Source organism: Mus caroli, chromosome 9, assembly GCF_900094665.2.
Source record: "Mus caroli chromosome 9, CAROLI_EIJ_v1.1, whole genome shotgun sequence".
In the NCBI taxonomy this organism is placed as follows: domain Eukaryota; kingdom Metazoa; phylum Chordata; class Mammalia; order Rodentia; family Muridae; genus Mus; species Mus caroli.
Window position 1 is genome coordinate 102781690 of NC_034578.1, and position 22275 is coordinate 102803964.

A 22275-nucleotide genomic window follows, 5' to 3' on the forward strand; every position below is an offset into this window, starting at 1 on the left:
TTCACTCCCAGCTGCCTCGACAGCCGGCAGCTCCCAGCTCAGGGAGGGGAGTGTGAGCAGGGGCCCCTGGATCTTGCCTACAGTTTGGTTCACCTCGGGCTTGCGTCGCTGATATTTTCCCAAGACAAAAGTGGAAGACAGGGTGCTGGGAGTCTCCTTGGCAGTCAGTCATGTGACTAGGCTGGGTCAGAGCTGGGTTTCTGGTTTTTAAAGCTCTATCTGGGGCTTCAACGTACTCCTGTATTGAGTTTAAACAACAGGTACCCCTCCAGTGGGGTCTGAAGCTACTCCTTCTATACCTCAGCTACCTTCTTGGCATCTCAGCACACTCCAGACAGAAAGGTGCATGCTGCAATAGGTGCTCTGTTGTTGCCATAGGTACAATAGGTGTATGCATGGGCTCTGCTGTTGAGCCCATGTCCTGGGGATGCTGAAGGCTGTGTGTTTCAGGTTCTCTGCTCTGTGAGCATCATCTAGACAGTGTTATTGGCAGAAAGACATATCTACTGAACCCTTGAGGTTGGGCAGACATCCACTGTGAGGTATCCCCATGTCACTGCATCACATACCTCCAGGCCCAGTGGAGAGTTCTGAGTCAAAGAATGGTGGGAACTTGGAGGTAAGGGCTCAGGGGTGCTACCCAGGACCTCCTTAGCAAGCATTAAGTGGCCCATACTGGAGTTATTGCTTGTGACCTTGGATTTGGGTCATGAGTGGCTCTGGCCAATTAGAAATTGGTCTTGAAGCTGGGCCATGATGGCTCTCACCTTTAATCCCAGCACACAGGAGGCAGAGGTAGGCAGATCTCTATAAGTCTGAGACCAACCTGGTCTATAAGAGCAAGTTCCAGGATAGCCAAGGCTACACAAAGAAACCCTGTCTTGAAAAATCTAGAAAAAAAGAAAAAAGAAAGAGAGAATTTGGTGTTGAAATACACTAAGGTCTACTCTCACCCTATTCCGCAAGGACTGGGCCATGTGGGAGGGTTTGTTATCTTTTTAGTAGAGACAGCCATACTTCCTCTCTCCGTTCTGGAGAGATAGCTAGGTGGTTAAGAGTACTTGTTGTTCTTTCAGAGGACCTGAGTTCAGTTTCCAGCACCCACATGACAGTTTACAATCATCTGCGGCTCTGGTTCCAGAGCATCACTCTCTTCTGGCCTCTGTGGGCACCAGACACACACACATGGTACACAGACATACATGTCAGTAAAACACATACACATAAAACAAAACTAAATATTTTCCCCTCAAGTTTCTTTCATCCTTTGCCTGTCCCAGAACATCCCCTTGGTACAAAGAGAGCCAGGATGTAGGTAAAATTTAGTCACACACTTGAGTATCACATAGGCATATGGCCATGGGAGTATGTTATCTAATTATAGTAGCCTGGAGCCAAGCCACCATGTTGGGTGACTCTATTCGATCCCTTAGCCTCCTTGACAGCCGGACTTGCATTAGTTCCAGTGACAGGGAACATGTTACTCTCTAAGCAATGAATGCTTCCAGGATTTGGGAATCTTGGATTATAAGAAAGTTCCTTTAATTTTCCTGGGGTGAGATAGGTTCCTCTGTTCTCAGTAACCCTAGGAACACTGGAGAAAGGACCTCTCATTTTGGAACTTGATGGTGGAAGCCAAGACTTTTGCCACATGAGATACAGGCCACAGTAAACAATCAAGTTTACCAAGACTTTAAAGTCATAGCAAGACTGGTAGGACTGAAAGGGTGGTCAATGTCTACAATCACAGGACTTGGGAGTCTAAAGTAACAAGACCAGGAGTTTGAGGGCAGCCTGTGCTACAAAGTAGCAAGGATACTGTCTCAAAAAAGAAACAAACTGAAAATAAATCCCTGTCGAAATCCAGACTTGTTTCGGAGAAGCAAAAACAGGGCCACACCCAGGAATAGGCTCTGCTTCCACTATCCATGTGTAGGGTAGGTCAGGGAGAGGGACTTTCCTAAAGCCACTTTAGGGACATTTCCTCAGACTGGCCCAGGCTGGGATGATTTTTTTTTCGGTTTATTGTTTTGTGTTGGATTTTGTGTCTTTTGAAAAACAAGAGATTGAGCCTTTTTATGACATGGATTTTACAGCGTAACGAGGCAGCGTAATTTCCCATTCTCAGCGGCAAGTGCACTTTTTACACTAATTGCATAATTAGACATAATGTACTAATTGCAGTAATGGATGACAGTCAACTAAACTTTAACTTTAAAAACAGGGAGGCGTTGCTGGGGGTGGTTGGAGGGACTTTATCCCCCCTCCTTGAGTTTTGTGAAGGGGATGGGGGAGCTTACCTATGAAAGCTCTTAGCAGCTGCCTCTTAGGGCCCAAACCAGAGAGCCTCTGGGCCCTTCTCTCCTGCCCGGGCTCACGGAAGAGTATGCCACCAATGTGGTGTGCCCCCTCGGGAATGTGGGGTGTGCAGGTAGGGCAGGGCCAAGAAAGGCATCACCTGTGGCAGAAAGTCCTCCCATGTGTGCAAAACTAGGTTGTAATGGCCTGGCTGCATCTGCCTGTGATGTCCTCTAGACAGTGTCCCCAGGCAATCTCTACTCACTTGTTAGCAGCGTAACAACCAATGTCACAGTATACAAACCCTGATTGTGACAATACACCATGTATGGCTGACCCACCATGGAACCAACCCACCATGGAATGGTGGCAGTTAGCAGTTGTGAGCCTGTTAGTGAGGAAGTCTGGTGAGTGGCGCAGGTTGGTGCCCAGACACCGACTGTGTATTGGGGGCTTCAGTGGCCCCTTGCCCTTGCCTGAGAGTAAGTTCTGTCCCTGGCAAGTGAAGCTGCCTGGAGAGTTCTCAGTCACAGATACAATCTAGTGCAGAACACCCTGCATTAGGGCTTTCATGTACCTAATGTGGGGCACCCTCTTAGTCCCAATAAGATGAGGCCTGTACCAGATCTGTCTTAGGTGCTTACGTGGGAAAGAACTCCAGGTGCGTGGCCGTGCATCTCTCTTCCCAGTCAATAGTGATTAGTGGGATCTCCTGACTCTTGATGAGGATAGGAGTTTGGTTAAGCAGCCTACTGGGGGTGAGGCCAGGGGCTTCACTCTGGCTCTGGTCTTAAACTGGTCACTGCCTGCTCTCCACTCTTCTAACCTCCTTGCTGGTCTTGGGCTATCTCTTTTTTTTAAAGATTTATTTATTTTATGTATATGAGTACCCTGTAGCTATAAGGATGGTTGTGAGCCTTCATGTGGTTGTTGGGAATTGAATTTAGGACCTCCAGCCCAAAGATTTATTTATTATCATAAATAAGTACACTGTTACTGTCTTCAGACACTCCAGAAGAGGGCGTCAGATCTCATTACAGGTGGTTGTGAGCCACCATATGGTTGCTGGGATTTGAACTCAGGACCTTCGAAAGAGCAGTCAGTGAGTGCTCTTACCCACTGAGCCATCTTGCCAGCCCAGTCTTGGGCTATCTGTGACCCTCACTTCCAGTTTCCCTAATGTCTAGCACAGCCCAGTCTGGCAGTCAACACCCATCCTTGGTGGCCAACTCCAGGAGCGTCTTCCATAGGAGTGTGAGTCTGCCATTTACAGTCCATTTCCTGCCCTCCCCATTAGGAACATGGAAGCTTGAGGGGCTGGGTAGTTAAGACAGCCACCGTGGCTGTCAGACATCAAGAGATGTGGTAAGAGAAGGTTTAGGGAACCGCTGCTCACCTGGGGAGAGCAGGCTCTGAGTGGGGGCTGGGAGGCTGGAGCACCTGGCTGGGCCCCACGCTGAGCCTGAGCCTTTGAGGAGACAAACAGAAGCGAGGCAAGCCTGCATCAAATCTTTCTTGTTCCATTTTCTCTCTGATTTAATTTTCCAGAGATTAGGGCCCGTTCACCTTCACTGCGGAGAAGCCTCAAGAGTGTGCCTGTTTTCACTCCCAGGGTTATGTGGTTGGTTAGAGGATCCAGCTAAGTCTGCCAGTCCTCCGCCCCCTCCCCTCTGGAGTGGCTGGCTTCCCCCTGCCCCAGCTCTTCAGTATCATCACCATCTTGTCTGCCCCAAGCTCCTTTCTGGTTGGTCAAACTCCCCAGTTCATCTCTTCAAACCCTTATGCCCCTTTTCTCAAAAGTCTTACCTTCAAGTTTAGAGGTGGATGCAGAGGCCAGAACCGTGAAGCACCCCAAGGCAAGGGCTTTGGATCAGATGAGCCCCGTTCGGTTCCTAGCTCTTCCATGAGCTTCATTCCCTTCTCTTTGGCTGTTGAACGGGGATGACAAGAATGGACTGTCTTCCAGGGGCCATCGTGAATCAGTGAGGTCAAGTATGCAAAGCACCTGCCCCAGAGTAAGCCATGACCTCCTCCCTTTCCTCTCTTTTCCCTCCTCCCTCTCCCTCCTCAACCTTCTCACCCTGGGCAGGTTAGTAGCTGGCTCAGGCCTGGGCCCCCCGCTGTTGCCAGCTTTCTGGGACTTTATAAAGTACCCCTGATGGGGTCTGTCCATGATACTTGTCCTGAGGTCTTTTGTTGCCTGTGGCAGCTTTTTGAATGTCCCTGGCGTTTGGGGATGAGGCTGACTCTTTCTGTCCTGCGGGTGTTTCCCATCCAAGGGTCTGCAGGTTCACTTCTTGTTTATGTAGCTGCCCTGGGAAGCAAGAGGTTGAGCAGGGGGTTTGGAACCCCTAAAGGGACCACAGAGCCAGCATGAGTGCCCTAAAGGGAAGAAGGTACCCCTGCTGAGTCACGACTATAGGTAGGAACTGAGAAGATGTCTCATAAGCGCAAGCATCTGAAGTGAAGCTCTAGCACCTTCGTAAACACTGGGGACACTTGTAGAGACGGGAGGACCCCTGGGACTTGCTGGCCAGCCAGTCTAGTCAAATCAGTGAGCTCCAGGTTCAGTGATAGACATCCCCCACCTCCACATAAGGTGGAGAGTCACTGAAGGTGCCACCTGGTGTTGGCCTCTGGCCTCCACATGCACACACCTACACATTTTTAAAAATAGTGGTTTGGAAGTACATGGTAAAGGATGGCAGAGGCTCATGATATGAGGGACTCCGTACAACCCCATAAATTGTTCCTTCTGCCTTAACCATCCCTGCTGTTCCTCAGGGCCTCTGCCACTGTCTCCTTCCCTCCCCCACGTGCCTACGTGACTCTGTCTGCCTCCCTGTTCCAGTATCTTTCTTCCATCCCCTGTGGGATGAAGTCTCTTTGCTCTACTAACATGGATGGCTTAGAGTTGCAGCAGCCTGGGTACCCACTGGTGCCTTTGTTCAAATCAAACCAGCTATCTGGATAAAGGTAAGGACCACTGAGGCAGCGTTGCCATGGGAACTATTACGGTTTTTTTCCAAATAACTCTCTGGGACAAGGAAACCAGCAGGCTTGTGGTCTTGCTGTGACTGATACCTTGCACCTTGTGCCCTGGCCTCTCTGCCATGTCCCAGTTGGTCCCAAGACTAGGGGTTGGTGTTGGTGGGAAACTAGCTAGCAGGATCCAAGCACCACACTTTCTCTGGTCTCCCTCCTGGGTCCATGCTGGAAATCAGCTCCCTGGACCATATCAAGGTGGAGATGACCTATCTCCTGGGGAGGGGCACCTGCTGCACTGTCATTTGGATCTCCCTTGGGCTCAGGACTGAGCTCAGAGCCCTTCCAGGGAACAGAGCAGCTGGAACAGGCCCAAAGGAATGTTGGAAGTGTGAGACACCAGGGGCCTGCCATTCAGGAGTCCCTACAGGGCTTCATTTGGGAATGGGAGCTGGCTGGGCTGGCAGCTTGAGCAGCCACTAGGATTCTGTCTTCATTACACCAGAAACCCCTTACAATCCATTTCCTCACTCTAGGCAGGATTTAGAGCTCATAGGAAGACAGAGTAGCCAGGAGAGCATGGCTTCAAGGCCTGCTAGCAATAGTCCAAAGAGGCCTCAAATGCAGGCACCAGGGCAAGCAGCAAAAGGACCCAATAGGTCCTTGGCAAGAAGTGGAGCAGGAAGAGAGCCTGGCAGAGGCATGCAGGGCTCTGGAAGCTCACAAATCTGCGAGCAGAGGCGGAGGGATGAAACCCATGTCCCAAAGCTCTGCTCTTCAACATGGAATCGGGCATCTGCCTTTGCTGAGTGTCCTCTGCACACAGACATGGTGCTTGGGGGGACAGCAGAAGAGCTAGCTGTCTCTGTGTGCTATCAGTGGCTCCCTGGTGTCTGGGCTCCTCTGTTATCACCTCCAGGGCCGAGAGTGAGGTGTTAGGGAAAAGGACAGGGTGGCTGAGGGAGAGAGTTGAGGGTGTGGGGCCGGACTTGGGTAAAACTCAGGAGAAGGAGGTTGGCTAGCCGGGAATGAAAGCTGATGTCTTTCGACAGCTCTCAGTGGGCATATCTAGCAGAAGAGTGGGGGCAGGGTGGGGGCTGAAACTACTCTCAGCCTTGGTGATAGTAAAGGCAAGGGCACAGGGTTCCAAAGACATGAACTGGGCTGTTGTTCGTTGGCTCGCAAGGGCTCCCATCCTCACACATATCAAACACTGGGGATTCCGAAACGGTGACTTCAGAACCTCAGACTCCCAGCTCTGTGTGTCACCTGTTGGGACCTTGGAGTGTGGCCCTGACACCAGATCTTTTCCTGCTGCTGAACCCAACCCAGTAGTCACGTAGACTTCAAAGTGTATCCTAAGCCCTAGAAAGGGGTTCCCAGGCTTTTCAAAAAGACGTGCACAGTCTTTGGGAAATCTGCGCAGTCCAGCCTCAGAGCCTAGGAATGACCTTGACAAGTGAATCTAATGTGTTGGAACGTCATCCCTTGGCCCTGACAAGCCAGGCAGCTGCGCCCCCTGCTGGCCCAGATCAGCTGGGTGCTGCTTCAACTGTGTAGCCCAGACCACAACCAGACTATGCTCCAAAGCATGGAATGGGGGTTGGGGGTGGGGGTGAGATGTTAAACCTCCAAACCTGAGATGAATATATCAGGGAGGATAAAGCATGTGGCTTTGTCACTCAGTCCTTTGTCCAGAATTGTGTTCTTTTGTCTGATTCTTGGTCTTCCTAACATAGGATTCTCTGCTTGCCTTTCCTTTGGTCCCCTGAGGGCCCTGGTCCAGAGGCTGAGCATGGGTTCTATGGGACAACCTGCCCTGGTGTCCACTCAGCACCTCAGTCCTCCCTGGCTGCACAATCAGGCCTGCCACTCACCCCCCTAATTGCCACAGCTCTGTAGGAAGGAGCGACTTCATACAAATTATTTTGTTCTAAGAGAAGGACAAAAAGAAAAGGAAGCAGAGAGAGAGATGGGGATGGCGGGAGAAGATTGCCTGAGCCTGCTTTCTGTGGTGCCTTAACCCTTGCACTGCCAGGCACTAGGCAGTCAGCAGAGCTGAAGCTCTGGCAGCTCCGAGCCTCCAGCCCTTCCTCCTGTCAGATGGCAGCGTCCTTATCTCTGCACGTCTTCTGTCACTCTCGACCGTATCGCTCCCTGCCTGCCTGTCTCTCATCAGGTGCCTCTGTCACCTCCTTATGGTCCCCTCACCACCAGTTCTTCCTGTCTCCCCATGCCCCCACTTCTGCACAGCCTGGTGTCGAGGCTCTGTCAGGGTAGCCGGGCTTATGACCTCTAATGGTGAAGGTACCAACTTAGGGTACAGACTTCCTGGAATTGTTTGAATGGGGGCACAGACCAGATCAAGCTTGGAGACACTATCAGGTGTAGAACACATGAGTATGCATGCACATATCCCAGATCCTGAGCATGAACAAAAATGTCTGCAGAAATCTGCTGCTGGGATTCACATACAGGCTCCCAGGCTACAGCTAGAGGACCCAGCCGCACCCAGCCCCAAGCCCACACGCTGGCATGTGCACACAGATGGCAATGTCAAGCCATGTCACATACTAACCATCAATTTACACCAACACATGCGTGTGTCCTGAGACCGCGCCTCCTAAGGAGGAGGAATGGGCAGATTAATTCTCCCTACCCGGTCTCCATCAATATTCTGTGCCTTGAATGGCAAAGGAGCCCTGGGGGCTCCTAGAACTCTCCGTAGTTTCTGCAAATAGCCCAGGGCAGCCCCCGCAAGAGGAGCACAGCTGCCTGAGGCTATGTGCGAGAGTAGCTGTGAGTATGCACACGTGAGAGATACGTTCGCGAAGATGTACATATATGTGCGTGCGTAGGTGTGAGAGCATCCTCATGTGGGGATGTGGTTTATAATAGATGCTTTGCAGCTCCCCCTCGCTCACCACACACCCCGCCTTCTGCCTCCCATCCGGCCTGCTCATAGTGCACAGGGGGTTGCAAGTCATGACCTCTGAGGCCCAGACAAGGCAAACTTCCCATCAACCACCAGCACTAGCCACCAACTAGCCTACACTGGACCCTCAGCCCAGATGTAAGCTATAGAGCCCAGGCCTGCATCCCCCTCCCCTGAGATCATGAAGGTCCTGGATTCTGTGCTTGTTGGGGCCAAAACCAGTGTCCTCCAGGGATAAGGGCTGAACTGAGGTATGCATACAGCGAGTAGATGAGACCGTGGCGTGGGAGCAATGGAGCATTCTGGCCTCATCTTTTAACCTCTGCTTCCTTCTAGATCTACAAGGACAATCGGAACCTGTTTGAAGTGCAGGAGAATGAACCACAGAAATTGGTGGAGAAAGTGGCAGGGGACATCGAGAGCCTGCTGGACAGGAAGGTCCAGGCCCTGAAGGTAGGCCAGTGTGTTGGGAGCTTTAGAACATTAAGAGAAGGCAGGGTGGAGTGGCCTTGACTGAAGGCAGTGCTCCAACCCTCGCTCTCACAGAGCACTCAAATCCCTGAATTCCAGCAGGAGAATCAGCAGCAGGCAGTGCTGTGGGGCTGTGGGCAGCCGTGACCGCTGTAATTGAGTTTGGCTGCATGCAAAGTGACCTGGCAGACCTAGGCTCTCCTGCCTCTCCCTCCGGCAGGGCCTGGAGTTTTCTCATTCCTCTTGGTCCCCTGCTTGTCTGTGGAGGGTGGAGTGAGTACCAAGTCAGAACAGTGGCTTGTTGGTCGAGTCTGCCACTAGGTGGGCTGCAGGATCTGGTGGGGAGGGGAGGGCACAGAGACAGCCACAGACAGGGGAAGGCTGGGCTGAAGCCCCTGCTCTGCCCAGATCTTAAATATTTCTCTGCCTGTTCCGGGCCTCTGTCTTCCCATTTGTACTCAGAGAGGTAGCAGCTCACAGGTTTTTGTGAGTAGTAAGACCTGCCAGGTTAGCCTGATAAAGCAATCAGACCCCCTGCTCACTCCAAGGACAGCAGGTGGGGAGGGCCCTCAGGAGCTACAGAGACATTCAGAAATGGGCAAGAGGCATTCATTCTGCCCATAGATCAGCAGCCCATGTAGAAGATAGCAATATCTGGTTGAAAGGAAAGAAGGAAGGAAGGGAGGGAGGGAGGGAGGGAGGGAGGGAGGGAGAAATGAAAGAAGGAATAAATATTTTGATGTGCTCTACAACATGGATAAACTCAAATGAATCCCACCAAGTGAAAGAAGCCAGTGACCAAGGCCACGTATGTGATCCCATTTCAATGAAGTATCCAGCAAAGGCAAACACATAAAAATGGGAAACTAGCTTACTGATTGCCACGGGCTAGTGGGGAGGAGACACTGTGGTGAATACAGGGTTTCTTTTGATGGTAATGAAAATTTCTAAATTTAGATTATGGTGGTAGTTTGCATGACTCTAATTATACTAAGAACTACTGAAATGCGTGTTTAATGTGACTGGATTTGCTGTCAATTAAATCTCAATAAAGCAATTTTAAAAAAAATTAGTACATCCATCCACAACTATGGCCAGGGTCAAGTCAACTCACCTAGATCCTTCATATCCAGACCCGATAGAGAATGAGTCTCCTTTTCCAGTAGCTGGACCCTGCTGTCCCTCACAAGTTCCTTTGTCTTAAGTGACCTATGTGTATGGAAGAGAGTAGTGGGGCTGACCTCTGAGTCTAGAAAAAAAAATGGTTTCTAAGGATCTCCCTATGATTATGAACCCAGCAAACCCCGAGCCGTGCCTAGAAAGCCTAGTCTCATCTGATTTGGGGGATCTCCTGGTCACAGCTATGGGGAGTCAGTTGGAATGCAGGCTGTCACAGAAGGGGTCAAAGGTCTCTACCTACGAGTGTCAAGCCATGTCAAGTCTACCCAGCCAGCACACCATCCCCACCCCACTGCCTCTCCCAAATGTGTCCCCTTTCGTCCTGTTCTGTCTCCTTGCCCCTCACTCATTCCAGCCCCTGAGTTTACACATTGCTTCCTAGGTTTCCTGCCCCTTCCCAAGTTACAGAACATGGTTGCCTTGTTCAAACTTCTATTTTAGATAAGTATTTCGTATGTAGCCCAGGCTGGCCCCAACCTTCCAGTCTTCCTACCCCGTACCTCATGAGCTGCGATTATGAACATATGCTTCCAAAACTGGCTTGCCAGCACAATTAGAGTCCTTCCCTACCCCCTTAACCCAATACTATAGGAACAGCCAACCCTAACAACAGACGAGGTTGGGGCATGGTCAGGGACCTCTTTTTTCCTGTACCCCACATACTCATCCCTGGCTGAGAGACAAGACAGGTACCCTCCTCCTCTCCTCTGAATCGGGAGCACCAGCCCATTTCCCGGTACTCACTCAATGACAAATACAAAATGATTTTCAGCGGAAGGATGATGGGGCAAGGCGCTCACCACTTGGTCAGCCTATCATGAACCATTCTCTTGGCACTTCCCACGGGAAGTCTGTGCTACTCCATCTTTGAGAAGGGGACATGAGGCTTGCAGGTGTCATGTATCAGGACAGGATGCAAGAGAACCAGAATTTGAACTCAGGGCTTCCTGACTCGGATCCCAGTCTGTGGCTCCCCCACTTTCCTGAGGCATTCACTGAGGCTACAACCATGGCTGTCCCAGCCCTGTCCTGGCCAGTGTGTTCCTGCTACAGCCTGATTCTCGGCTTACTCTGTATCCCCAGAGAACAGAAGGACTGCCCACTGCCTTGGTTCTAATTGATCAAAGTCAGCTTTGAACTTGATTATGTTTTAAATTGGCTTTTAATCAAGTTCTGGTCCTTTTCTCCTTTTCCACATTTGTATGCAGCCTGGGCGCAAATGAGAGGAGTTTAGGGGTCTTGACCCTCCTCCCTGATTCCATTGTTCCTCCCTCCCTGGACCCCCACCCAGTAATCCAATTTAAAAATCCCTTGATCCAGTCTTGAATCTTTTTTTTTTTAAGATTTATTTATTTATATGTAAGTACACTGTAGCTGTCTTCAGATGCACCAGAAGACGGAGTCAGATCTCGTTACGGATGGTTGTGAGCCACCATGTGGTTGCTGGGATTTGAACTCCGGACCTTCGGAAGAGCAGTCAGGTGCTCTTACCCACTGAGCCATCTCGCCAGCCCCAGTCTTGAATCTTAATTTGGGGCTTGCAAAGAGAGAACTGAGCAATGTTGGCCACGAATATGGTCCAATCAGCATCGAGCAGATGTCTCTTGACCTGAAGTCAAGAGTCAGCTAGAAATGGGCCGGATCAGGGCCCTACAAACACAGACAAGCAGTGTCCCCAGGTCCAGGAACCATGCTAATCTTTCTGCTTGGGGAACCCTGTCTTAAAACTTTAACTACCCAAAGAGATGAGGCCTTTGAGTCAGGGCTTTCTAGGCTCTTGAGTCCCAGAAGGCACAAGAAGGTGCCTGGGTTCCTGTGAGAACTTGGGCGGAGTTGAAGTACAAATTGTAAGGTCCCCATCCTCTCAACTGAAGACTTGGAATACAGCCTCTCTTGGAAAGGTTATTGCTCAATGCTGTCACCAACATTCACTTGTGGCCAGTTATGTAATAATCTCTGTGCTGGTGCTGCAGGCGTGGTAGGAGAGAAGGACATCTCCCTGCCCTCATGCGCCCATGCCTTTCCATCTCAGACCCCAACTCCCTTCTCTGTGCCACTCGTGCGTGTTACTCAGGAGGCTATGGTAAGAGGATTGCTTGAGTCCCAGAATACAGAATCACTTGTCAACATCAAGAGGCCATGTCTCAGAAACATACATTAAATCAGGGGCTTGGAAGGGTTTGAGGCTCCTCCCTGTCCAGTACCTCTGGGTCCCCAACTCCAGGGGCTGTCGTTCACAAAGGACAGCAAGTGTCCTTGAGTACTGTGTTACCACCCATCCCTGGCACCTTTGCTATGTGGCTCAGAGGAGAGGGTTTGGATGAAATGAGAGACAAGCCCATAGATAAAGCTAAAGGACTGTGGCTCACTGATTCTCAGAGAATGGGAAGACCAGGGCCAGGGCACTTGGGACATGGTACCTAACTCAAAGATGTTACTGTGCACATCAGAGTGGAAACCTGCATCCTGCTCCAGGAAGTCCTTTGCCTTTGCCTTCTAACTCAGACAAGCCGGGGGCAGGGGCCTTGCTGGGACTCCCAAACCTAGAAACTCAGGCCACACAAACTGGCAGTACCTTCATACGTGCCACCATTTTATGACCATGTGGCCTTAGCCGTCTACAAAAGACCAGAACTAAGGAAAAAGAAGATGAGGCATTGGCTTCCTCTGACAAGGCCGTGACCTGTGATGACCTAGTGACCCTGGACAAATTTCCACCCCCTCACTTTCTTTCTTAGACAATAAGTGTTCCTTCCAAAGTCCCCTACAAGGATCACGTGGGTGGGGCAGAGAGAAATGCAGCCCTTGGATCTGAGGGTTCCAGTGGGCAGCACCCCCGCCATCAGTGGCCTCTGGAGAATTAGCGTCATTTAAAGAGTAAAATTAAAAAACCCTTCTGTGCGCAGTCGCCCTGTTTTTGCCGCTAATGGCCACTTAACCCAATTAAGCTGACGCACGTTGGCAGTGTGGCCGGGTCTGTTCAGGAATGGAGCTCCGAGCTGGGTGTTCAAAGGCAGGAGGTAAAGGGCAAGGGCTCAGGGAGAGGTTACTCTCTCTGTCAGGAAGAAAAGGTTCTTCCCAGACTTGACTCCGTTGCTGCTTCCTTGCTAAAGCTGTGTCTAAAGCAGAGCCTCCCAGCACCAGAGGCATCTTGAACGGGATCAATCCTTGCTGTGGGGCCTGCTCCGAGCCCTGGAGGGTGTTTGGTAGCATCCTTGCCGTCTACCCACTAGATGCCAGTAGCATACCGCTCTAACAGTTGTGTCTCCAAGGATAGTCTACTGGTCAGAGGCACAAGCGATGTGACAGTGATGGATACAAGTCCCACAGACAGTGGGACAGCGGGGACCTGAGAGATGTGCAGATGCCATGGGGCAGCTTCAGCAAGAGGAAGATTTCTTCTAAAAGGGCAATAGGGAAGACTGCCTGGAAGAGGCAGCAAGGGGATGATGGTTAGCTACTGAAGCAGCTGGAGGCCAGTTCAGCTAGATCCAGTGGGGCGTTCGTTGATGGGGGTTCAACAAATAGGTTGGTCCTGGGGAATTCAAGCCAAGAGTCATCCTAGTAGAAGCTTTGCAAACATTTGTGAAACAGATTTGTGTTTCCGGGTTCTGCTGGAGCTCGGCTTCTCAGGTCAAACTCCAGTTCTGGGAAGCTGAAACTGGCACAGTAATGGCGGGCTGACAGGCAAGGGAGTCTGTAGCACCCGCTGCCTCCGCCCACCCCTTCTCCGAGCAATTAAAAGGTGTTTATGTGGGGCTGGCAGTGGCTTCTGCCTCCCTTCCATTACGAACATTAAGAGATCTTGACCCTTCCACTTTCCCGCTCTTGAAAGGAGCTGCAGACACGTGGAGCCAATTAGGCGCACGCGTGGGCGCCAAGGGCCTGAGCAGCCTTTTCTCCCTGATTGCGGCGTTTACAGCTGATTATTCTCCCCTCACCCAAACAGTGCTGCTTCCTGGCAAGGTGCCACCCAGAGGAGCCGGCTGGGGGCCCCTGGGGACAGGGGAGGACTGGATTAGTAAATGGGCATCTATCGAATGGCTTTCATATGTGTGGCTGGAAGGGAGAAGGGTAGGGCCAGGAATGGTGGCAGCAAGGGCCCAGGTAGCAATGACGGTTCTTCTAACCCACCATTTAGGGATAGTGATCAGAGAAGGGCCCTCAGAGGAGGTGACCTAAATGTGTGTAGAAGCTGACGGCCACTACACACACACATACACACACACACACACACACACACACACACAAGCATCCTTGTCTTTGGAGTCGGTCAGCATGAGCAAGAGAAAGATATTCCCAGTGGCCATGAGCGTGGAGCCCTCCTCCCTACTTACATCCAGGTTGGATGGCCAGGAGATTCTGAGATCCTTCAAGACTCCATGCTGCCCTGGTAGAGCCAAGAGCTAGTCTCCTCGGGTTGTTAGAAGGACCATGCAGGTCTAGTATGGCTATACCCTAGCCAAGGGTCCTCCAGGGTCTCTTCATTCCTTGGCCTTTACCTGCCCAGTTGACTCAGACCTATCGGGCCTTCGGAAATGCCAGGTTGTCCGTTTGGATCTGGTCCCCTCGGGACTCAAGTGGCCTTTGTGCAGCGGTCTGCTCACCTGGGACCTGCAGAGACAAGAGCCACTGCCATGCTTCAGCATCTGCTAATCAAAGGAAGGGGTTGATGGTTGGGGTGCACCGCTAAGGTCAGAAAGGTGAAACACACACACCCTGGGGCTGAGTTCTCCTGGCTATCAGAAAGGGGCTGCTGGCTTGTAAGTATGGAACCAGAACCTGGGGGGGGGGGGGTTGGTGGGGCTAGGGCCAAATGGAGGAAATGACACTCTATTCCACTCACCAGACAAGGCCTATGCTCAGGGGAAGACTCCCATCTACTTGGGCCCACACCTCTGGGACTGGTGGGGGTAGGGAGTCCTAGCTGGCAAATGGACAGATCCTAGGAGGTAGAGGGAAAGGACCTACAGGTGCCACAGGGACAAACCAGACTAATTTAGGATCACAGAAGTGAGACATTTAATTGATTTTTAATAGCATGTGGCCCTTTGTTCTGAAATTATTGTGTGACAGTGCTGGAAAGGGTAGCAGTGTGCCAGCTTGGCTGATCCTGGCCCTCTGGGCCCCAGATTTCAAGGAGACAGACAGTAACCTTTGGGGTGTCAGTGTGCAGACTTGCTACTATGGGACTAAGAAGTCTAAGAGGACAGCCTGGAGGAGGTGGCAATTTAAACTGAACCCTAGAAGACAGGTGCAATTGTCAAAGGCAAAAAGAAGGAGTATCCCAGCAATGTCTAGTCCAGCACTGACCCAGTAAAGAGCATGAGCAGAAGGTGCAGCTTGTGCCTCAGTTTCTACTGCAGGGAAGAAGCGATGTGGCAGAGGTGAACCTCGGGACAGGACTCAGTGCCTGATGTCTGGAGTGGTTCATGTGCATCCTTAAGCATGGTCTACTTTCCCAGCATGCTCTGGGAACCCTCTCACCTCACTTTTTTTTGTTTGTTTTGTTTTGTTTGTTTTTCAAGACAGGGTTTCTCTGTGTTCCCCTGGTTGTCCTGGAACTCACTCTGTAGACCAGGCTGGCCTTGAACTCAGGAATCTGCCTGCCTCTGCCTTCCAAGTGCTGGGATTAAAGGCATGTGCCACCACTGCCCAGCCTCACCTCACTTTCTAAGCCTCAATGTGTGCAACAGGCAGTGCCTCCCTGGTGACAGTGGCTGCCCTTGGGAGAAAGCACTGGTACTAAAGTTGGTGTCACCACCCTGGGGGTGGTAGACCCAGGGGCAGTGAGAAGGGCAGGGGACTGTGGCTTATGTCACAGGATACATAGCATTGCAGGCGCCTGGTTCAGCTTCTGTTTACTGAGTACTGAGGACTTATCCTGTTGTGTGCAGGCCCAGTCCTAAGTCACCAGGAACACAGGAGTCCAGTCTGCTGACAGTGACAGTGTTGTGATCCGTGTCACCAAGTATGGAACGTGGGGCTAAGGAAGCCCAAGGGACCCGGGAAGAGGAAGATTTAGCCGGGGAGAAAGAAGGAGAGGAAGGAAGGAACACAGAAGTTTAGGGACCAGAAGTCAACTTTCAGCCCCACCCTGTCCGCCCTCACTCTTCTGGGGCCTTGACAAGGAACCCCTGTTCCCAACTTGCATCTCTGTGGCTCCCAGTGTCCAGGCTCCGCACTCCTTCCCTCCTGGCACAGGCTGTGGGACTGGTGTTTGGGAGGCTGGTCATAGCCGCTGGCCCTTTGTAGCAGCCTCCTCACGTTTGCACACTCTGTTCCTCAGTGGATGGGAGTTGTCCAGTGTTTGCTGTGTCAACACCAGCTGGAGTCCAGCTATGGAGACATGAGGCTGCATCCTCCCGCCACCCAGGAACCAGAGCTCCGGCCTTTACCTGGCAGGCTCAGGGTCAGTGAGCTAATGGATGTCTTTTCACACACAACCCATGCAGGTCCACAAGAATGCCAAGTATAATGAGGCGGAGACCTGGAGCCAAGGAAGGCAGGCTGTCCTGTACACAACTGGAGACTTCAAGGCATATGCAACCTTCAAGGCTGTGAGGCTAAGTCCAGGGTTCCCTAGCCCTTTGTGACCTCCCATAATCTCAAGACCTTTCCTTCCTCCTGTGTGTCCCCAGTCACCAGATCCAAAAGCCTAAAAGAGGTCTAAGCAGCAGGCAAGTGACTAGATGAATAGACAGACAGTAATGAAGAAGCAAGATGAGGGGCAGAGACTCCAGAACTCCAGGAGGCCAGGAAAGCCAATGTCCATACAGGAGCTGTCTAAGCCCAGCCCAGAGGGAATGAGCCGCTGCCCCAGGAAGGGTGCCGAGGCTTGTTCTCAGAGACAGATGGGAACAGAGGACCAGAGAGCAATGGAGGAGTAGGTTTTCCAGAAGTGTCTTAGAGATGACTTGCTGAGAACAGCTCCTCTGGGGCAAGACCAGGTACCTGGGTAAAGAGGCAGGTGAAGTCACAAGTGCAGCCCCACCGCATTAGCCCGCATCGGAGAATCCTGGTAGGCGGTTCGTTTCTCTGCTTGGTTCTCTTACCTGTGAGATGGGTGTGGTGAGCCCACAAAGTGGGTTTCCTGACTGATCCCCTCTGACTGAGACTCCACAGAATTGTGCCTGTGGAGATGCCTGGAGGGAGAGACTTGTGGGCTTTTCTGAACTTGCATTTAGAGGCCTGATGAGGAAGGTCTCCTCACTTCACTTTGAGATCCTTCAGAAAGGTGTCCCAGTTTCTTAGAAGCACAAAAAAGTGGCACTGAGCCCAAGGCTAAAGAAAAGAAGGCAGTTTGTGGAGCCTCCAAATATTAATCCTTGGATTCACCAGAAACAAACAAACAAACAACAAAAACAATTCCACCATTCTGGGCTGGATTTGAAGCAAACTTTATTAAATATTGACCCAGAGATGGACTTTGGTCAGGACCATTCCCTGGAATTTTCCAGCTAAGTGGCAACGAGACGTGTGCTACAGAAGTTATAAACACAAACCCATAGGCCACCGTACTCTCCCATGAAGCTGCTGTTATGTTCCAAAAAAAAAAAAAAAACCAAAAAACAAAAAAAACAAACAAAAAAACCAAAAAACTACAACTCCCAGCATCCTGGGAGGTTACCTGGTCCTCAGGCAGGTGGGGCTTAAAGGATAACTTGGGGCATTACATTTGTCCCTCAGAGAGCAGGGGAAATATTCTGAAAGGGAAAAGAGCTTTAGAATAGTAGATGACCCAGCTGAGTCCAGGACGACTTCATTGGAAGAGAGGAGCAGAGCTAGGTGCCTGAGCTCTAAAGTGAGTGGGCAGTTAGTCTCCAACCCAGAAAGTGGGGCACTCACAGGAAGTGGGGCTACTCGGGGGGAAAAGAAAGACCATCATAGGTGTCAAGAGAGGGGTTGAAGGCCTACGGCCTTATGTGGAAGAGGGAGAAACCTTAGAATCAAGTGGGGCCTCACGAGTGGATTGGCTGCAGTGGGGCAGGGAGGTAGGAGCCTGGGACACTTCCTGGGGCTGACATGTAAAAGGTAGGAGCGTGGGCTACACGGTGAGACCTTCCTCAAGTGCCCGCTGGTCTCCTCACCAAGAGGCAAGCCTGGAGCTTATGGGGTGTAGCAGTCGGGCTTTCATGGGCAAGGGGTGGTGAGAGAATAGACTCTCAAATCCCAGGGTCTTGTGTAACTTCACAGTGAATGCATACAGTCTTGCCTGCAGTTCACAGGGCCGGCAGCCCTCCTGGCCCCCAGAGCTGGGGACCTCAGGGTCCTGCTTCTAGCCAGTTTTTAGATAGGCTCCAGGGTTCTAGCCACTTAGAGAGAGTTGGAGCCAGGAGGTCTATGGACTGTAGTGACAACCCAGATTCGTGACTGTGGTCTAATTCAGGAAGCCATTGCTCCCGTTCTCCAAGCCTCAGGCAGGAATACCAAGTTCCACAATGTCCCAGTGACACCAACCTTTTCCTTCCATTGGCCTGCACACCTGGGCTTCCTTTTATCCAAGGTTCCTCTGCTAACCTCATCTCTCTGTGTGACTACCATGTAATTAGTTCATTTCGCAAACTATTACATCTGTCATATTCCGTTCACCTTTTTCTCTTCCAGGAAAGGGTAGAAAGGGTTAGGGTAGAAAGAGACTTCTGGGTGTAGGGACATCTCATAGGTCAGCTTTGCCCCCCTCCCCTCACAAGCAGTGACACACTCCCCCCTTAATACATTCCAGCCCCAGCCTGCTAAGTAAACGGAAATCAGTGAATCAAGCTGAAGATGTCAGAGCTAGACTCATGCCAGGAAAAAGGGACTGCACAGACCTCATAGAGTCTCTTCCCAAGAGAATCTGCCTGTTTTGTTCCCACCCAGGCACTGTCCAACTGCAGGGCTCAGACTAGTAAAATGCATGGTGGTGTTGCTCACCCAGGATGCAGCATGGGAGAGATGAGGGTGTGGCAGGCAAGGTGGATGGGAGTAGGCAGAGGTGACAGTTGAACCCTCAGGCAGGGGCTGCTTGGAGCCATCGACTATGGACAGGATACACTTAGAATTCCACAGTGGGTGGCATGCACCTAGGCCCTTAGCCAAACATGACATCTCCAGACCAGCCTCATTGTCCTGGGATCAGAAATGTCTGGGGCTAGGCAGAGTTTAAGACCTCAGTTTAAGCTGATTGGTTTTTAATATTGTTTTGAAACAGGGTCATCCTAGGTAGCCCAGGCTGGCCTCCAGTTGGTGATCTTTGTGCCTCAGCCTCCTGAGTGTTAGTAATATGTATGTGCCATCATGACGGGCTTTAAGCTTTTAATCAGAACCGTCTCAGGCCGGCGATCAGAGCCAAGCCCTTCCCTGACTAAGGCTGCGCTGCACAGGGCCCAAGCCCACTGAAGCCGTGCAGTGCACAAGGCAACTAGAAGAACTGGTTGGAGCCTTAGCTGGCATGGCCTACTTTTCTGCTCCCTGCCCACCCCTTGTCTCCCCGCCTTTTCTTGCTGTGATTCCCTCGGGATGTGAATCCTTTTAAACTTTTAATTAAAAACATTCTCTTTTCTCCCTTCAAGGTTTGCTTCCCCATGACTTCCCTCTTAGAAGATAGAATGGGGGGAAGGCAAGGAGTGGAGGTTAGGACTGTCTGGGTCTCCTGTGGTGGGTCCTGGGAACCAAGTCCTAGCCCCGAGGAGGCTGTCCTGCCCCTCACCATAGTTTCTCAATTCTGCCAGGGAAATAATTTCCAGTCATGTTCAGTGTGAAGCTTCTGGAGTCCTTGTGTGTGCCACCACTCCGTCCTGTATAGACATTCAGGGACACAGCATGTGCCCACTAAACAGGCCAGGACTTCCCTGAGTAAAGGGGCCACCTGCTTCTCGGTGAAGGTGCTGTTGGCTTGGTGGCCTCAGGGTCATATGTGAGTCCATGGCTTGCAAACTAAGGGAGTACCCACCAAGCAAGTTACAGCTCAGGACTGATACCAGGAGTCTCAAGGTCACCAGTGAGGTCACCAAAGCATCACATGTCTAATTCCCAAGTTAGAGCTCAGGGGCACATTATCAGATCTTGGCTCACAAGATCAAGGCCCCGGGGATGCTGAAGATTCAGGTTCATGACATCAGGGAACCAAAACAGAATCTTTAATCACTAGACTGGAGGGGGCTGGTCCAGCTCTTTCTCTGGGCAAGTGACCTGTTAGTCTATGCTGACTCTAGAGGGACGTGCCACCATGTCTCCAGATCCCTGCTTCACAGTTAGAATTGTTTAAAAGTTCTTCCTTGGGTCAAACCATGATTGCACTTGCTGAACCCTAACCAGTTCCTTGGCCCCATCTCTAGAGAATTTTGGTATAGATACTCTCTCCCAAAAGCTCTCCCTATCCCGGGAAATGGAATTGAGTCTCCACCCCCAGACTCCTAGTACTCCTCCACACCTCTGCAGTTTGCGTGGGTCATGAACTCACAAATTTACCCAGGAATATCCAGGTATTACCCTGAGATGTTCCCAGTAGGTTCTTTGTCTCTTTGCCCTCAAGGCAGAGGCCCTCCCCACATAGGTCCCTAGATACCTAGAAACTCCAAATTCAAGCCAGGCCCCAGCCATGAAAGGAACAGAGGAATTATCAAAGGTTCAAATGCCTTTAGGGGACCCCTTTCTTCCCCCCTCCCTCCCCTACTCCCATCTGAAGCAATAGCAATAGTCAAAGCCATGAGGTCCCAGAGAAGGGTCTGAGATGGCGGTATCAGCCCTATGGAGCTATGAAATCACACTCATGCACACACACACACACACATATACACACTCACACATACTCATACACTCACACACACACATACACACTCACACACACACACACACTCACTCACTCACTTGCCTTCTAGGCTGCCCTCGATATCCCTCCTGAGACACACTGCATGCCTCCTGCTTAGCAGACCCCTGAGAGCACCCCACCTCGCTTGTGAGTGAATGCTAAAGGGGATATCTCCACAGTAATAGGGAGTTAAAGAAACCTGGGAGCCATTTAGGAAAGGCAGAAAGCAAGCACGGCAGCAAACGCCTGCTATACTAGACCGTGAAAGGTAGAAGCCGGACAGTTAGAAGTTCAAAGTCATCCTCAACAATATGGCGAGCCGGAGGCTAGCCTGAGATATTTATTTACTAATAAATAAATGAACAGGAGCTAGGGAGATAGCTCAGTTGGCACAGCAAGCATGAGCACCTACGTTCAGGACCCTGGAGCCCATGTCAAAGGCCAAGCAAGGTGGCACACACTTGTAACCCTGCAGTAGGAAGGTGGAGGCAGGAGGGTCAGTAAAGCTTGCTGGTCAACCAGTCTAGCCAATAGGTGGGCTAAAGGTCCAATAAGAGACCTTATTTCAAAAGATAAGGCAAGAGGCCCAACCACAGCTTCAGGAAGGACAAAGAGGAGCCAGGTCCCAGCTGACTTGGGGAAATCTGGTCTAAGGCTGGGGCTGTAGCACAGCCTAGTGTGCGTGAGGTCCTGGGTTCAGTCTTCACCACTGGGGTGGGGGCGGGCGGACTGGTTCAGAGTGAGCTGTAGCCATAGCAGGGACAAGGGTGCAAAACGAGGGTGACTGAGCTGAAGAGGCCCAAAGATGAGATGGAGAGAAATGGCATTCTGGGCAGAAGGAATGGTCCATGCAAAAGGATAAGGATATAGAAATGTGTCCCAGTACACAGACGGTCAGTGCCTCCTGTCTCATGCACGTCTAGGCAGCCAAGTCCCTTCTATCCATCCAGTCAATTGTTTATTTTTTTCTTAAGATGTATTTATTTCATTTATAAGAGTACATGTAGGGCTGGAGAGATGGCTCAGAGGTTAAGAGCACTGACCGCTCTTCTGAAGGTCCTGAGTTCAAATCCCAGCAACCACATGGTGGCTCACAACCATCCCGAATGAGATCTGATGCCCTTTTCTGGGGTGTCTGAAGACAGCTACAGTGTACTTACATATAATAAATAAATAAATAAATAAATAAATAAGAGTACATGTAGCTGTCTTCAGACACACCAGAAGAGGGCATCAGATCCCATTACAGATGGTTGTGAGCCACCATGTGGTTGCTGAGAATTGAACTCAGGACCTCTGGAACAGCAGTTGGTGCTCTTAACCATAAGCCATCTCTCCAGCCCTCATTTGTTTATTTAAGAAGAAATAGTAACTGGGCACTGAGACCATTGTGATTGAAAAGAGGGGAAAAATATCCCTGCTTCTCACAGAAGGCAGGAAAGATGGCAGAACAAAAAGCTAAGTCCTGTGAGAGCTTGCTAGCATGCAGGCACCTCACAAGCCCTGAGCGGAGGTACAATGGAGACACGTAGAGCCCTGAGAGGGTCTAACAAGGTCTGGGCCCTGTCCCCAGCAGTTTGTCATTATTTGGTGTTTGGTAGCTCACTTTCAGAGG

At 51.0% G+C, this 22275-nt stretch overlaps 1 protein-coding gene across 2 annotated transcripts in view; it reads left to right on the forward strand.

Annotated features, from left to right (window-relative positions):
* Cacna2d2 (calcium voltage-gated channel auxiliary subunit alpha2delta 2) overlaps positions 1-22275 on the forward strand; it is a 130555-nt gene that overhangs the window by 57170 nt on the left and 51110 nt on the right. For both annotated transcript variants that reach the window (XM_021171426.2, XM_021171427.2), the window contains exon 3: positions 8555-8671. In XM_021171426.2, the coding sequence (XP_021027085.1) occupies positions 8555-8671 (117 nt within the window). The remainder of the gene's footprint in view (positions 1-8554; positions 8672-22275) is intronic.